Raw genomic sequence first — 17505 nt, forward strand, 5'->3', positions numbered from 1 at the left:
GTTTCGATTTCCAATATGAAACGTGTCCATCATTCCGCGATAATCCATGGTGATTTTTCATCAGCCATAAAACCTGACATCTCTCAGATTTTGTGAGCATGTGCCATGGTTCGGGACATGTAAAAATGTAATGAGAAAGTACGGATCCCTTTCTCAGAACAGCAGCTTCCTTCATGACAAAATTTTTCCCAACGATAAATCCTTGTAGATCCACAAACGTTGGCACAGCCATGATGACAAGATCCGATCGCAGACTGATGTCGATCGTCAAACATCTCAATCTTTTATATTTTTCTTCATATGCAATGGAGGGGATATTTGCTGACTTATGTAATTTTGCGGACTACATTGGTCAATGGATTATATTCGACAACCCGATCGTGCAAGATGAGACAATAGGCGGTAGTATTCGCCGGTATATTTTCACTACATTCAAACTCTATTCTCACGTCCACGGTAGCAGTTTTGACAGACTCGTTTTGTCGCGAGCAATCAATGACCGCGAGAGGACCGCAATGTAGAAACTTTGAAATGGTTAATAGCGTGGTTATATTATCGCATCCGTAATAAGATTTGCGAAAACGAGAGTACATGTCGAATAGGACGGCGAATCTATTTTTTTCAAAATCTAAATTTAAATCATCGTAGGGATAAAATTCCGAGTTTAAATAGAGTTTAACGTTGGTCAATTTGCAGTCATCGAATAATGTAACATCATGTGACACTGAATTCTTTTTACCAGTTTGCAGTGCAAAGATCACGTATCGTGGTTTCTCTAGCTGGGAGGCGGCTTTCACGGTCCACGAATGCTTAGTCGTGCTATGTAGCAGAGGAAATTCGTATAGATCCCAAGATCGGAAACCCATGTTCAAGTATCGTCCGCTTTCTAACATTCGTAACATCGACAATTTATTAATCTCGTTCAAAATTACATGAGGCATACGCCACTGTATCTTGAATAATTCAATCTCAGCTTCCGACGATGGATGTCCGACTAGACAATTATTATCGTTGCGTGAACGTATCAGAATCAATTGGTGACGAGCGTTAATCACAACGCGTTTATAATCTTCGCAAAATCCCAGCAACATGTTGAGCGGTACGCAATAGTTGAAATAATTTTTGTCACCGTTGTACGTCAAATCTCACGCAGCGTTCTTCAAGTTTATACTTTTCTGGTGCGTCAGAGAGACATAATGTTTGAGCGTTGAAGTTATTCCAACATTTCTGTTACGATCAATCTCTACTCCATCGAGTTCGTATCGAAGCTCATCAAACATGAATGCGACGCAATTATTTCCCAATACAACCTTCATTTCATCATTCGCTTTACGCACATTCAACTTTCCTTCGATGTAAAGAAAGCTTTCGCACGGTAACGTGTACAAATCCTGATGTTGTATAGGTATTCGTATCTCATCACTGTATCCAAGCGTCGTACTGGCGTACGGATTGTACGTATAAGTCTCAATCTTGACGATGCGATCGTCAAAGACTGGCTCACCTCCGATATTCAAAATATCAATCATTCTTTTCGTACGATGAATCCCAATGATTTTAAAAATTCACGATTCAACGCGCTCAGCTTCTTCTTAACGGCTATTTTATTATTATTACCCGATACCGCAATAGTATTGTCCCTCGTAAAAGTATTGTCTCTCGCGTGCCCCGTTTCGTTCAGCACGAGCATACTATGTTTGTCGCCGTCGTATATGCAATCTTACGGTAATTTCCTCTCCTCGAAAATCGAGCAATCGACCTCTTTGATCCACAATGCGTATCGTTAAATCCGTAATGCTCCGAACGATGATCGGCAGGTAAATGATCTGTGCCGGCGTTTCCGATATCTTATATCCTGGCGGTACGCTCGGTGAAAATTCATGTATCGTGTGTACGCGCATGCCATTGCACCAGTAGTCACGTTACATTCTACGCGGATAATATTTACGTTTATAATATTAACCGGTTCGTACCATTTGCGAGGTTGCAATACACGATTCGACGAGAATCCAAGCAAGGATCCTATATTGTCGGGTTTGGTAAAGTTTATTCTGTAGGCGCATTTGATTTCGCTCTTTAGCGTGCTATGATTGGCGCGGAGCGCTATTGGATATTTCTCATCATAATCGTTTTCAACTCATCTCTGGAAAGGTGTTCGTCTTGCAAAATTGCGCGTTTGAGATAGTCATTTATAGCATGCATCGTACGATCTTTCGGGAATCGTAATTTCTTTGTCGTCGTTGCCAAAGTAAAATTTATTATTCGAAAAATTTACGTTCGCAATCGTATAAGTTTCAAAATCCGTTAATCCGAGCTCGTAATCGGCATCGGTCAAATCTATAGCTACAGCGGTGGTAAAATCTATCTATAGCTACAGCGGGAAAATAGCTTACAGCGAGAACGCTGCTTCTGCCAGTCAACGTAAGGGTCAGTGACATGTCGAACGAATAGTGACGATGGGTTGTTAGGCTTTAAATTGATCGTCGACTGTTTGAAGAAATTTTAAACACAACTGTCCACAGATACTCTGATTGTAACTTTGATAAGACTTTGTCTTGAACTTGTATAATTGTATTCAATTTTCACTCGTCCGAAATATCGCACAAGTTCCTTGGGTTGTCGAAGATTTCCAAAACTGTCGAAATATACGACACGATCTCTTCTCTTTGCGTACGCTACCCAATGAGTACCGGGACCATCAACGTCATCCAAATTGACGATACCGCTCTCGTTTCGTCGTACGCCGCTTATCAGTAAATTATTGCGCATGAAAACACCTCTAAAGAAAGGTATGCGCATACGTTTCGCCAATTGTTCCAATTGTACGTTAGTTGTTGCACCCGTAGGCATTTTTAATGTTTTTTCGACGTTTTTTTTCCTTTAGACTTTGCTGAGAATCCCTGTCCACGCTTGTACGGAGCGAGGTAAAGTCCGCGACCTTCCACAGCGCGATTGTGACGCTGCATCTCTTCTAGCTGACGTTGCGCCGCCTTGCTATCGTTTACCGCCTTTGCGATTCCCGCCGCACCGCCGGCCAAAGAACCGACAACTCCCAACAACGGTAAAAGTGATAAAATACCACCGCGTTTCGCTAATGGAAGTATTCGTTTTTTCCTCCTCTTTGTCGTCGACGGCTTTTCATCCCCATGCCGAGTTTTGTCTTTGCCTTCATTGTCGCCCACAGTCATAGTTGCTGCTCTTTCGCCAAGAGTCGAATCCCTCGCGGTAATGCGTTCTCGCGCTCTTGCAGCTAGTATGCGATTCGCGACGTGTAATTGGCCGAGGTCGTTGCTTCGCGAGTAAGCAATGTCGTGCTCGCGACAGGCGGCGTCCAATGGATTGATGCCTCGATCGCCTCTAGCCAATCGTTTCTCTAATTGAGTTCCCGGGCCGCAAAACTGATAACCGGTAATATGTAATTCGATGGGAAGCGCGTTTATCGCACGATTTAAGAGACCGCTACCTCTTACAATTCTCGCTGACATTCGTAGCAATCTTTTATTAAAGGTGGCGGACCGTCGATGTGTGTTCGCTGCCACGGCTGATTGTAATGTCGTATGCACGAACGATATTGTCGAACCTCCGAATCAGCCTTTATATCTTCTGGAAGCTTGTCCCACAATCGTTCCACGTAATTACCAAAATGTTGTAGTAAAACAATCTTTGGGATATACTGCAGTTGTTCGGCGGTAAGCCAGAGAATGTCTCTTTTATCCGACAGAAGGAGAGACATTTTTGATATTGAGCGGTTTCGAGTCGAGACACCTCTATAAATAGGTCTCCCCCTCGTGATCATTTGCAAAATTGATTCGAAAGAGAAAACATGCGGTTCGTGCGACAAGCGCGGATAATCAAAGTATCAAAATTCGACGATAGACTAATATCGGAGAAAAAAGTAGGCAAGCATGGAAACATGGTACCGACTACTATACGCGGTATCATTTGCGGCCCTTCAAACTGCGGTAAGACGAACGTGTTGATTAGTTTGATAGAAAGTCCGTACGGTGTACGTTTCGAGAACGTGTACGTATACTCGAAATCGCTTCAACAACCGAAATATAGATACTTGGAAAATTTACTAGTACGTATAGACGAAATTGGTTATTTTACATTCTCTAATAACAGCGATGTCATTTCACCGAGCGAGGCGCTTCCGAATTCCATCTTTATCTCTGATGACGTGGCATGCGACAAGCAAGATACGCTAAGAGAGTACTTTGCAATGGGTCGACACTCGAGCGTCGACTGTTTCTATCTTTGTCAAACGTACGCCAAGATACCTAAGCATCTTATACGCGACAATGCGCAAGATTCAACGCGTAGCGCAACCGGAAGCTGATACTGACGCCGTCAACAAACGATACGTGAATAAACTTTTGAGAGATCGACAGGGAGAAATTGAGCAAGAAATTATCGCGCTCGAAACAAACGTGCAGGCGCTACGAATAATGATGGACGAGATAAAGAATGTGCTGAGATATGCAACATCTGACTCGGCACAGTAAACGAGACATACTAATATCGCAATATTAATTATGCCCCGATCAAACGTGCGAAAGAAGAAAAACACCTCCGAAAAGCGACAACTAGTCGAGGAATTACATGCTCCGGCGAGAAGAAATTTTCCGAAGACGCGTCATTGTACGCGGATACGACGATCTGTGGCAGGCGGACGTGGTCGACATGCGTTCGTACTCTCGACTCAACAAGGGTCATAAATACATACTCACAGTTATCGATGTGTTGAGCAAGTATGCGTGGGCCGTACCGCTCAAGAGCAAGAACGGAAACGAAACGATTATTGGAGACGATAAAAGGTGTCCGAAAAATTTTCAAACCGACAGAGGAAAAGAATTTTACAACGCGAGTGTGCAGAAACTCAGGAAGAAACACAACATTAATCATTACTCGACATATTCCGTTATGAAAGCCTCGGTCGTGGAACGATTCAATCGTACTTTGAAAAACAATATGTGGAAAATGTTTACGTTCAATGGAAATTAGAAATGGATCGACGAGCTATCTCGACTCGTTGCAGAGTACAATACGCGAAAACATCGCACCATCGGTATGAAACCTGTCGACGTCACTCCGGCGATCGCCGAAATACTTTTAAATACGATGTATAGCAACGTAAAAATTGCGGCTCCGACAAAATTTAAAGTAGGCGATTCGGTACGCATGAGTAAATACAAGACCATCTTTGAAAAAGGTTTCACACCTAATTGGACGACCGAAGTTTTTAAGATTGTCGAGGTGCAGAAAACTAATCCCGCGACATTCATACTCGAAGATTCGCGTGGAAATCCCGTCGCTGAAGGATTCTACGAATACGAGTTACAACGCGTCGCTAATCCTGACGTACATCTCGTGGAAAAAATTTTGCGGGAAAACGGTGATAATGTTTACGTAAAATGGTTGGGAATGGATAAATCACACAACTCTTGGATACATAAAAATAATGTATTGTAAACATTTATTAAAATATATATAAAAGATGTGTATAAAATATATAAAATATAAAAATATATTTAAAATATGTGTATAAAATATAAAATATATTGTTCGAAAACCGAAATATCATTTCGCTTAAAAATTATTCGCAAGTAAAATCCGCATTTTTCAATATGTTGTAAATTCGCAAATTCGAATTTAACGGGCGTCGAGAAACTTCTCGAGATATCTATTTTTCAGAAAAACTCGATCGTTCGTATTATCTCCAATTTTTTTGGAGCATAAGAAACGCGTCTCATAAACAGTGACAATAACAACGTCAACCGTCGACAAAATCAGCGCGACGCACGGGCATGCGCGCCCATACGTCACGAACAGCTGATTGCCAATCAGCTGTTCTAAAAAGACTGCGCGCATGGCAACCGCGAAAAAGCCGACGTCAGACCTCATCGGCGGCCAATTACGCGCGGCGCCATGAGGTCACCGCTAAACAATTAAATTTATTGGGCCACGTCGCAACGGGCCCAAAATTCCGCTCGCCTTATAATGGGCACCGCACGCGAGCAAGCCGAAGTCTCGCACTTTTTGTCAAACCGCTTTGTCAAACCGCTTAGTTAAACCGCATAGTAAACTGCTTATAACGATCGCTTACTCTCTTGGACTTTCCGCAATCTCTTAGATAAAACCGCTGATTAACCGCATTATACGACCGCTTACGAATTCGGAAAACGCATTTAGCTCGCTCTTGTTTCGCTACACCGCTCGCGATACCGCTCGCGAAAACCGCGCTCACTTTGTTATACCGCTGTTTCGCTAATCGAAATCACCGCACTAAACACTTGTCTTTTAATTTTGACTCCAATAAACGTCAGTCTTTTGTGTGGACGAGGCGCACTTTTTTCGCTTAACGACCTTCCGGTCCTATCAACGCATTGTCGGATTCGCTCGCGAACATTTCTGGTCCTTCGAGCCGGATTAACATCCGCTTCCGCAGTTCGTGGGTGAAATTCACGTGTGTCGTCCAGTGCGCGAACCTGAACAGAAAGACAATTAGTGAAGATGAGTGCCGATTTGAAGGCGTTGCTGGAGGCGCAGAATGATGTCCACGGGCGAATGTCTCGCTCCGTGGACAATCTGCGCAAGATGGGAGTCTCAAACATCACCGCCGAAGCCATCCAAGCTCGCCTCCACCTCCTCGAGACGCTGTGGAACAAGTTCGAGGCTCAGCATGAACTCATCAGGACTGCGCTGAAAGAGAAATATCTCGACAGTGAGTACGCAAAAGCTGATTTTATTGACATTGCGGAATCAACTTACGTGACACAGCGGAGCACGTTAGTCGGGTACGCGAACAAACTCAAAAGCGAGCCGCCCAGCGTGCCGAAGACCGAGGCTTACCAGGAGCACGCGCTCAAGACATCGTTGCCGCGGATAAAGCTCCAGACGTTCTCTGGCGCGTACGGAGACTGGCCAGCGTTTCGCGACATCTTCCTGTCCATTATAGAAGACAATCCGTCTATCTCTGACGTGGAAAAGCTCCACTACCTCCGTACCAGCTTACAAGGTCCTGCGGAAAAATTAATCCGGTCATTACCGATTGTCGGGGGCAATTATGAGCGGGCGTGGACGATTCTGAGCTCGCATTACGAGAACAAACGGGAACTCATTCGCGCTAACTTCGCCGCTTATACCGCCGTGCCAAAAATGAAAGCCGCAACCGCCGACGAGCTAAGTCGCCTTTATAACGCCGCCACGACTGCCATCAACGCTCAGGAGAGCATCGATAGGCCCATTGCCACGCACGGGATGGACCTTTTCAATCACCTGCTCGTCGATCGATTCGATCCGCAAACTCGGATGGAATGGGAGTCCTCCATACGCGGTTCCGTCGATCCGCCGAGTAATGCCGTCCTGATGGGTTTCATGTCCGAGCAGATCCTCACACTCAACGCCGTGCATCCGAACTCCGTTGCGAAATCCGGAGGACCATCCAAATCCGCGAAATCGCATTTCGTGAAGCGCACATCCGACTCCTCGACGTGCGCAGCATGCAAGGGCAAGCACTCCCTTATGCAATGCACGGAATTCAAGTCGAAAACCGCGAGCGACAGAAAGAACTTCGTAGAAGCAAACAGGCTGTGCTTCAACTGCCTTGGCAATCACTTCCTCGCCAAGTGTCAGTCGGTGAAGACTTGCTTCACGTGCAAGTCACGACACCATACGCTACTCCACGACGCATACGCACCAGCCGACGGAGCGAGCTCATTGTCGGCCAAACGAGTCGCGTCAGACCGCAAGGCGATCCTCCTCGCCACCGCACGCGTCACTGTTACGGATCACCTGGGGAGGCCTCAGGACGTTCGCGCGCTGATCGACCAGGGATCGGAAGTCTCTCTGGTCTCCGAGACCTTGGCGCAACGCTTGCGTCTGCCGCGGATCCGATCCTCGATGATCATCGCCGGGGTTGGAGGAGCATCCGGAGCTACTCGCGGAAGGCTATCTCTAAGCCTCGCCTCTGGAGTGACAGGGGCCACGCTTCCAGTCGTGGCGTACGTCCTTCCGCGCCTATCGACATACCAGGGTCCCATCGTGAGAAGTACCATCACCTGGCCACACATTCGCGGTCTTTCTCTGGCGGACCCGCAGTACCTCGACCGAGATCCCATCGAGTTACTGCTCGGCGCGGACGTGTACTCCGCCATTCTCCAAGACGGTCTTCGCAAGGGGCGCAGGGACGAGCCCATCGCGCAGCAAACCTCACTCGGCTGGATCCTGTCAGGAGGTAACAGGGCTACGACCCAAGGCAACCAAAATACCCACCAATGTTCGGTCGATCACCACCTAAACGACCTGGTGCAGCTATTTTGGGAGCAGGAAAGAGAGCCTGCCGCTCCCGTCGCTCTCACCGCCGAAGAGAAGAGGTGCGAAGACCTCTTCACCCGCGAGCACGCACGCACCAGCACCGGACGATACGTAGTGAGACTGCCGTTCGCTGGAGCACCGTCCTCTCTCACCGAGACCCGCAAGCCGGCCGAACGTCTGCTCAACGCCATGGAGCGCCGCTGCTCCAAGGACGCTCGATTCGGCGATCTTTACCGCAGCTTCATGCAGGAGTATGAAGACCTGCAACATATGGAAGTCGTGAACACCTCATCCGAACAAGAAAACACCGCTAAGTGCTACTTACCGCATCACGGAGTGCTGCGGGAAACGAGCACATCAACGAAGCTCAGGGTCGTCTTCAACGGCTCGCAGCTCTCGATCTCGGGCGCGTCCCTCAACGTCAACTTGTTGACGGGCGCCAACCTCCTGCCAGTCCTCGCCGACGTGCTCCTTCGTTGGCGTTGGCACCGCTATGTCTTTGTGACGGACATCGAAAAGATGTACCGCCAAATCCTTATCCATCAGGAGGACCGCGACCACCAGCGGATACTCTGGCGGCACCGAGTCACCGACGACGTCCGCGAGTACCGCCTACGAACGGTCACGTATGGCTTGGCGTGCGCGCCATTTCTCGCCATACGGACCCTACACCAGCTCGCTGACGACGAGGGTTCGCAATTTCCGCGCGGAGCGGTAGCACTACGCCGCGATACTTACATGGACGACGTCGTCACCGGAGCAAGCACCATCTCGGAGGCCACCACGTTGCAGCGGGAGCTACGCGGTCTTTGCACGGCGGGCGGGTTTCCGCTCAGGAAGTGGGGGGCCAACAACCTCGGTATCCTGTCTGGAGTCCCACCAGAACACTGGATCACCAGCTCACCGCACTCGTGGTCCCACGAAAGCCACGCTACACTGGGCCTCCACTGGCACCCGGCCAGTGATCACTTCACTTTCTCGGTGCAAGCACGTCACTTCACCGAGTTCACTAAAAGACCGCTTATTCTCTTGGACTTTCCGCAATCTCTGTATCAAACCGCTGATCAACCGCATTACACGACCGCTTACGACTTTGGACAACGCATTTTTCTCGCTCTTGTTTCTTTACACCGCTCGCGATACCGCTCGCGAAACCGCGCTCACTTTGTTACACCGCTGTTTCGCTAATCGAAATCACCGCACTAAACACTTGTCTTTTAATTTTGACTCCAATAAACGTCAGTCTTTTGTGTGAACGAGGCGCACTTTTTTCGCTTAACGACCTTCCGGTCCTATCAACGCCTTGTCGGATTCGCTCGCGAACATTTCTGGTCCTTCGAGCCGGAAGACGCGTTCTGTCCGAGACCGCACGACTGTTTGATCCTCTAGGGTGGCTCACTCCGGTCACAATGCGAGCTAAAATTTTGATCCAGTCCGCCTGGCTGAAGAAGCTGGACTGGGACGCTCCTCTTCCGTCGGCAGACGCCCTGTCCTGGAAGAACCTCCTCTCTGATCTTCCGTGCCTGAACGAGATCAGGGTATCTCGCTGGTTGGGCAGCGACGGACCACACGCACAGATCGAACTCCACGGGTTCGCCGACGCCTCGGAGCGAGGATACGCCGCGGTGGTGTACCTCCGCTCCACCACTGAAGATGACACCGCACTTCACTTGCTGGCTGCCAAGGGCAAGGTCGCTCCGGTGAAGCCAGTGTCATTGCCGCGACTCGAGTTGTGCGCGGCCACCCTACTAACGAACCTCACTCTTCACACACGCACTCTGCTAGATTTGCCCACAGCACCGGTCTTCCTGTGGTCTGACTCCAGGGTAACGCTGCACTGGATACAAGGACACGCCTCCCGCTGGAAGACCTACGTGGCCAACAGAGTGTCGCAAATCCAGGTCCAGCTACCCGAGGCTCAATGGCGCCACGTGCCGGGACGAGACAATCCTGCCGACTGCGCCTCCCGAGGAGTCCAGCCAGGTGACATGGTTAGTCATCCACTATGGTGGACGGGACCATCCTGGCTGCTGGGAAGCAGGGCACTTTGGCCAAGCAACGACTACGTCTTGCCAGACGCGGAACTGCCAGAGCAACGAGCCGTCAGCTCGCTCAACGCCGTCGGCAAGGCCGTTACTGAGCCCGACGTCCTTCTCCGCTTTTCTTCGCTGCACCGGCTGCTCAGGGTGACGGCTTGGTGTCTGCGATGGCGTCAAAAAACCGTCAAGAGGACGCACAACTCCGTTGACACCGCACACAATCTCGAGCCACACGAGATCGAAGACGCACTTCTGCGATGGGTCCGAACATCACAAGCACTGCACTACCACACTGAAGTCTCATCACTGAGCAAGGAACGTGCATTGCCACCACGCAGCTCGCTCACCAGGCTGAGTCCTCGCCTTGACGACAGCGGCGTAATGCGCGTCGGAGGCCGACTCAAACACGCCATCCTGTCTCACGATGAACGGCACCCGATCATCGTTCCGCCGGACTCCTGGATGACAAGGCTCCTGGTGGATTCCTGCCACCGCAGAACACTACACGGCGGAGTGCAGCTCACCCTCGGGTTGCTCCGCCAACGATTCTGGATCCCGCGAGGAAGAGCCATAGTCAAGCGCCAGATCCATCGATGCATCGTGTGTACGCGATGGCGAGCCACTGTACCGCAGCCACTGATGGGCAACCTTCCTCAGGAGCGAGTGACTCCAGCGCGTCCATTCCTACGTACCGGGGTGGACTACGCCGGTCCGATCCTCATCCGGACCAGCAAGGGACGAGGCCATCGAGCAAACAAAGGTTTTATTTCTGTTTTTGTCTGCCTTAGCTCCAAGGCAGTCCATCTCGAAGTGGTCTCCGACTACACGGCTGAGGCGTTCCTGGCTGCCTTCCGTCGCTTCGTTTCCAGACGGGGACTCTGCCACGAGGTGCTCTCGGACTGCGGCACTAATTTCATCGGAGCAAGCCGAGAACTCCGAGAAATGTTTCGCGCCTCAACTGCCGACGGCCGTCGCATCGCACAGGCAGCAGCTTCAGACGGCATAAGGTGGCGGTTTAATCCGCCCGCAGCTCCTCACTTTGGCGGACTTTGGGAGGCAGCCGTCAAGTCTACGAAACATCACCTTCGAAGGGTCATCGGCGAGGCAACGCTCACCTTTGAGGAGATGACGACTCTTCTCACACAGGTGGAGGCGTGCCTCAATTCGCGCCCGCTTCAACCACTGACCGACGATCCGGACGACTTGGCGGCACTCACACCCGGTCACTTCCTGATCGGAGCTCCCCTTCTGGCCGTCCCCGAGCCGTCGCTTGCCACCGAGAGAGATAACACGCTGTCACGATGGCAGCTTCTTCAAAAAATGCGCGATCACTTTTGGGAACGGTGGTCGCGCGAATATCTTCAGACGCTGGCTTACAGACCGAAATGGCAGAGGAGCGAGACCGGCCCAAGCGTCGGCGACCTGTGCCTCCTGCGGGCGGAGACAACACCTCCAACCCGGTGGCCACTCGCCCGAATCACGGCACTGCACCCGGGAGACGACGGCGTAACACGCGTGGTCACCGTGCGCACAGCATCCTCGGAGTTCGTTCGGCCACTCGCGAAGATCATCCTCTTGCCAGGAACCGACACCGCAGCATCTCCAACGCACTCGGTTTCGTGAGCTCTCACGAAACCCGAACTTTCTTTCATGTCTCATCCACATTGTATAATATTCACTCACATTATGTTTCACGGTATCATAATTCCGGGAATCGTACGCGCTTAATCACATGTAATTATACTAAGGCACATTCGATATTGCGCGAGATCCGCGAGCCGCGTCATCAGTCTCTTTTTTTTTGATTTCTCTGTTCTCTCTTTTGCGCCACAATTTCACGTTCACGTTTACATTTCACTGCACTCGCGAGATTATTCACAAATTCACTGTACATTTTCTCATCATTCATCACTGTATAAATCTCTTTACTTCACACGATACTATTCTCGCGAAAGACACGAATAAACTGAACAACACGTGTCTTTGTACTACGTCACGCATTCCATTCATGATCACTATCACCAACTCATCAATCGGACCGTTCGCGACACCTGCCCGCGCCCGAACACATTCGCAAATTTCGTCACGTACTGACGAGGCGGGCGGGATGTTCGAAAACCGAAATATCATTTCGCTTAAAAATTATTCGCAAGTAAAATCCGCATTTTTCAATATGTTGTAAATTCGCAAATTCGAATTTAACGGGCGTCGAGAAACTTCTCGAGATATCTATTTTTCAGAAAAACTCGATCGTTCGTATTATCTCCAATTTTTTTGGAGCATAAGAAACGCGTGTCATAAACAGTGACAATAACAACGTCAACCGTCGACAAAATCAGCGCGACGCACGGGCATGCGCGCCCATACGTCACGAACAGCTGATTGCCAATCAGCTGTTCTAAAAAGACTGCGCGCATGGCAACCGCGAAAAAGCCGACGTCAGACCTCATCGGCGGCCAATTACGCGCGGCGCCATGAGGTCACCGCTAAACAATTAAATTTATTGGGCCACGTCGCAACGGGCCCAAAATTCCGCTCGCCTTATAACGGGCACCGCACGCGAGCAAGCCGAAGTCTCGCACTTTTTGTCAAACCGCTTTGTCAAACCGCTTAGTTAAACCGCATAGTAAACTGCTTATAACGATCGCTTACTCTCTTGGACTTTCCGCAATCTCTTAGATAAAACCGCTGATTAACCGCATTATACGACCGCTTACGAATTCGGAAAACGCATTTAGCTCGCTCTTGTTTCGCTACACCGCTCGCGAAAACCGCGCTCACTTTGTTATACCGCTGTTTCGCTAATCGAAATCACCGCACTAAACACTTGTCTTTTAATTTTGACTCCAATAAACGTCAGTCTTTTGTGTGGACGAGGCGCACTTTTTTCGCTTAACGACCTTCCGGTCCTATCAACGCATTGTCGGATTCGCTCGCGAACAATATAATATAAAATGTATAAAATATAAAAGTATAAAAATATACAAAATATATACATGGTTATGTACAAAATATATACAATAATAAACAAAATATACATTTATTTACAATGGTAGCCTATAATGTCCCCACGGTAACGTATCGGTGGTTTCGGGTACGATATATCGCTTGTCGTCGTTCGGACTCAGAGCAATTTTTGTCTCGCGGATCGTGTATACTTGGTGCAGTTTCGATCGTATACACGACTGCTGACGCGTCATTTCAATTTCTTCTTTCAAACATCGCGTGTAATCGTCAAACATTATCATTCTCACGACAACGTTGCTCTTGATGCCTTTAACTTTCTTCGTGTCTTTCTTACCATCGACTCGTAACGCGTACATTTTTGCTCTGAGCCCGACAAATTCGGCCATTATGGCACCGTTGTTTTCCTTCATTAGACCCGGTACCTTTTTATTTACAAGCGGTACCGTACGCATTGTCTACCGCATAATCGCTCGTGTTGAATCTGCTGACATCATGCTTCATATTCTCGTACACGTCTTCGCACTCAATGTGATATATGAGACTGTCTGTATCAGTGTACATTACCCGACATTTGTCGCGATACATTGGCGCCATATACTCGTGATGAAACTCGTACAAACATGTCTTGGATATGTCGAGTATACACATACCCACGTAAATTGGTTTGTAGAATTTCACCTCGAGTTTACGCAATTCCACAGCTATTAAATTTTCTGAAGAGACGCTTCTGCTGTGGGGCTTTGCGATCATTGCCTCTGCGCCGTACCGCCCGTCCCAGTGTGTTAGTAATTTTACATCTACACGATTGCGCACATTTTCCATCGTTTTACCAAATACCGCTATATTGTTCATTAATTTGTATAAATTTTTTTCGAAATCATTTTTAGCCAATGTTCTAAAATGCGTATTTAGTTCTATGTAATTTCGAAGCCAGGGAGATTGCGAAAATTGTAAAATTCGATGTATTTTTGTAACGCGAAGACCGTGACGCGTACACTGCTGCAGGTTGCGGTAGTGTATCACGTAACGCTTCTTATCATATAACGTTGCGAGCAGCTTGAGCTCTCGCTTGCCAGGTGGTTTGTCGCGTGTCGGGCAAAACGGTAGGTCAGTGTGCGCATCGTGAAGATGTTGCGGGTACTCGAGATCGACTTCGAGGACATAGCCTGTAGGCGAATCTAGCGCGATCGATGATACGTCAAAATTGGACACGTCATCGATACATCGAAAATCGGCATAGGGCAACGGCTGACACATTGCCCATCCGTACAAGTTATTTACATCGAAATACATCAAGTATGACGATAGTTTCGATGGATCGTACGACTCCATGTACTTGTTATTAGCACGAGTGTATCTGTTGGAACATTGACTCAGACCGCCGCGTATACCACGTTCGATATACATAACCATGTCGATATCAGTAAGCAGCTCGAACGTAATTTTCGTATGTTCTAACATGGCGTCCCACGTGTATCCGGGGAGAGTATAGTAATACGCGGGGTCGAGTCTGTTACTTTCGATACATTTATCGCGAAAATATCGGCTAATAACAAGACATCGATTTTGAGGTACAAGTCGCTATATTCGCCTAGCGTCCGAATGAAGAATCGTGTCCAGACGTTCTCGGCGTGCGCGTAATCGGTCTCGGATACAGTTTCACCGGTCAAGGAATTGTAAAATGATTCGCGCGATGGTAAACACGTATCTTGCAACTTGTCCACAGAGTCAATGTATTCGTACGGAAAGACGCCTTTCCGTGTTAATAAATTGAAATTTTCGGTTAATAAATTTTGAAATTCCGATTTTAAAATTTTGAATTTATCTTTATCTAAAAATGATGCCAATTTGTCGAGACTCGATGCGAGAAATTTGTATGAATCGACAAAACGTAATTTTACATGATTTTTTGATTTTTCTTCTTTAAGATCGACATTTTTAGTAAACATTTTTAGTAAACATTTTTAGAAATATATTTCTCTTTCGTTATTGGAAGTAACTCGACTCTCCCTTCGAACGCTGTGGCTATTTCCTCGATAATGAAATGTGAATCGTAACCGGATAAATTATGAAAAACTATGGGAATGCAAAAAGATTCCTTATAATTTAGATTACAATTTGAATGGGCCGGATCTCTGTACCGTCCGGTCAGATGGCAATGATCGCGTACGCGTGTATCGTCTTCCACGAATGGTTCTTCGCATATATGACATTGAGTAGCGTGATGAAATTTTTCCCACTCTTCGGGTGTTAAATCTACCATAGGGACATTAGTAGTTAAAATAGTCTTAACGCGAATTGCTATATTTTTAAGGTCTTCGACGAACCATGCTATACAATCGGCACTGCGATGAGAATGATATGCCGATAACGATTCGTCGAACGAACAATGTACATAATAAGCTATACTAAATACTTGGTGATGCTGGCACAAATTTTGTTGTTCTTCCTCCGTCTTGGCCAGAACGCATTCCAAGTCGGCGTATACGACGAATGGAAGCCGCTCCTTCCGATTAAAGTTGTTGAACTCGAGCCACTTGTCCTTGTCGCTCGGTAATCGGATAGCGCAGTCATTCATCTTTCCACAGTCGACCGTATGCGACTGCAACTTGTTGTCCGAACTAAAATAATGCAGGCACCTGTAAAAGAAAAAAATTTTTTAATTAAAGATTTATATATACAATTTGTTATATAACTTATAATTATATAAATTATACGTACCGATCACAGATATATTTTTGACCGTTGTGTTTGCTCAGTTGCGAGCTCACGAGCCGGGATAAGTTCTTGATCCACGCGAAATGTCCGACGTTGTTGCCGTTTTCCACGTACAACAAGTTGACATGCTTATCCCGCTTTTGCTCCGTAAGACGTATCGGAACAATGCCTTCGTTTTCGATGCTGTACACATTGATCGAAACGTCGTTAACAAGTTCAAATTTCTTAATCTGATTCACAGTCACTGGAAATTCAATGTCCCGCAGATTCAGCACTGTCGTGTGGATACGAGGATTCCCGTTCCGCCTTTCTTTCGGCGGGGTATAGAGCGGCGACTACTGCCCACGCAAAACATGCATTGTCCTTTGATTGCACGTTAATCACCGCTCTTTTCATCATAATCTCCCGCGGCAATTTAATGTGACATCCCGCGCGCATAGGCTTATACTTATTTATATTTATAGTCAAATTTAATATTCGCGACAGTGCCCACCCGCTGTCGCGTTCCTGAAACTCTTCCAGCGACGCTAGGGTGGACTCGATGACGCACCGTTCGTACCACTCGCGTAAATCGGACGTGCGAAAGAGTTTATAGTTTCTCGTATTGATACTTTTGTTGGCACGTTTATCTCCGGTCACGAATTCACCGTTAAATATAGTGTTCACTTTCACATTATAATGTTTCTTCATAATGTTCTTCACATGTTCTAACACAATGTCTTTGGCGTCCTCGAGAAATTGGCGAGGTTCCATGTGATTATAGTTTATCACCGCAGTCAATATACGACTCTCGAACGCCGTATCAATCTCGCGCCACACAAGTCCATTTTGACGCGCGCTACATCCGGCACCTGCGTGTACGAAACGTCTGCGTAACGAATTTTTCAGACCTTCGAGGCGCGCGATCCGAGCAATCAGCGATTGTCGATTTCTGATCGATAATCGCGGTCGTTTGATTCGACTTTGCTCTTCCAACGACTCGATATACGTATCGCATCGTTGCTCCCACATGTAGTCTTCTAGCGAATTCACCAAAGTGGATTGCTCTCGCAAACTTTGTTCCTCCATATTGTAATAGACTTGCGAAAAGCGCTTTCCAATGACTATCCTGATGTACTTTAGCCAAAATACTGCTGGGGTGTGCCTCTTTATCATGATTTATATACTGTCTCATACATTGTTTTATCATTGAACATTCTAGATATAATGATTTCATCTTAAAAAGAATTCCCCGGAATAGCATGTGCTATTTAAGCTTGATAATTTCGCGTTTTGTCACGTACATTTGAAAAATCTAACGTGATTGCATCAGGAGCAGTCGTACATCGGCGCCCAATTTTAGCACATTCAGCTAAATCTTTGTCTAGGGGTGATGCGCATTTTAACCTTGGCGATTATTTTTTTCACGTTTTGTCGCGTACATTTGAAAAATCTAACGTGATTGCATCGGGAGCAGCCGTAAATC

The 17505-nt window shown here is 47.5% G+C and overlaps 2 protein-coding genes and 1 pseudogene across 2 annotated transcripts; 2 read left to right on the plus strand and 1 right to left on the minus strand.

Moving 5' to 3' along the window:
- Positions 1-6513: 6513 nt before the first annotated feature.
- LOC145967169 (uncharacterized) lies at positions 6514-8431 on the plus strand. The gene is made up of 2 exons (XM_083091824.1): positions 6514-8228; positions 8329-8431. Exons 1-2 carry the CDS (start codon positions 6514-6516, stop codon positions 8429-8431), a joined length of 1818 nt encoding a protein of 605 aa, XP_082947950.1.
- A 1294-nt stretch (positions 8432-9725) lies between these two features.
- LOC145967170 (uncharacterized) lies at positions 9726-11978 on the plus strand. The gene has a single exon (XM_083091825.1). The coding sequence runs from the start codon at positions 9726-9728 to the stop codon at positions 11976-11978; it is 2253 nt and encodes a 750-aa protein (XP_082947951.1).
- Positions 11979-15388: 3410 nt separating this feature from the next.
- Positions 15389-16478, minus strand: LOC145967172 (uncharacterized; annotated as a pseudogene).
- Positions 16479-17505: the final 1027 nt, after the last annotated feature.

This window comes from Camponotus vicinus, unplaced genomic scaffold (genome assembly GCF_025532165.1).
Source record: "Camponotus vicinus isolate PSW18456_S1 unplaced genomic scaffold, iyCamVici1.0 SCAF_2, whole genome shotgun sequence".
Taxonomy (NCBI): Eukaryota; Metazoa; Arthropoda; class Insecta; order Hymenoptera; family Formicidae; genus Camponotus; species Camponotus vicinus.

Bases quoted from the DNA above. Each gene is read 5' to 3' on its own strand.
- LOC145967169 (XM_083091824.1), top strand. From the start codon at position 6,514: ATGAGTGCCGATTTGAAGGCGTTGCTGGAGGCGCAGAATGATGTCCAC. The intron at 8,229-8,328 runs GTCAGGAGGTAA...TTTTGGGAGCAG, and splicing joins ACCTCACTCGGCTGGATCCT to GAAAGAGAGCCTGCCGCTCC.
- LOC145967170 (XM_083091825.1), top strand. From the start codon at position 9,726: ATGCGAGCTAAAATTTTGATCCAGTCCGCCTGGCTGAAGAAGCTGGAC.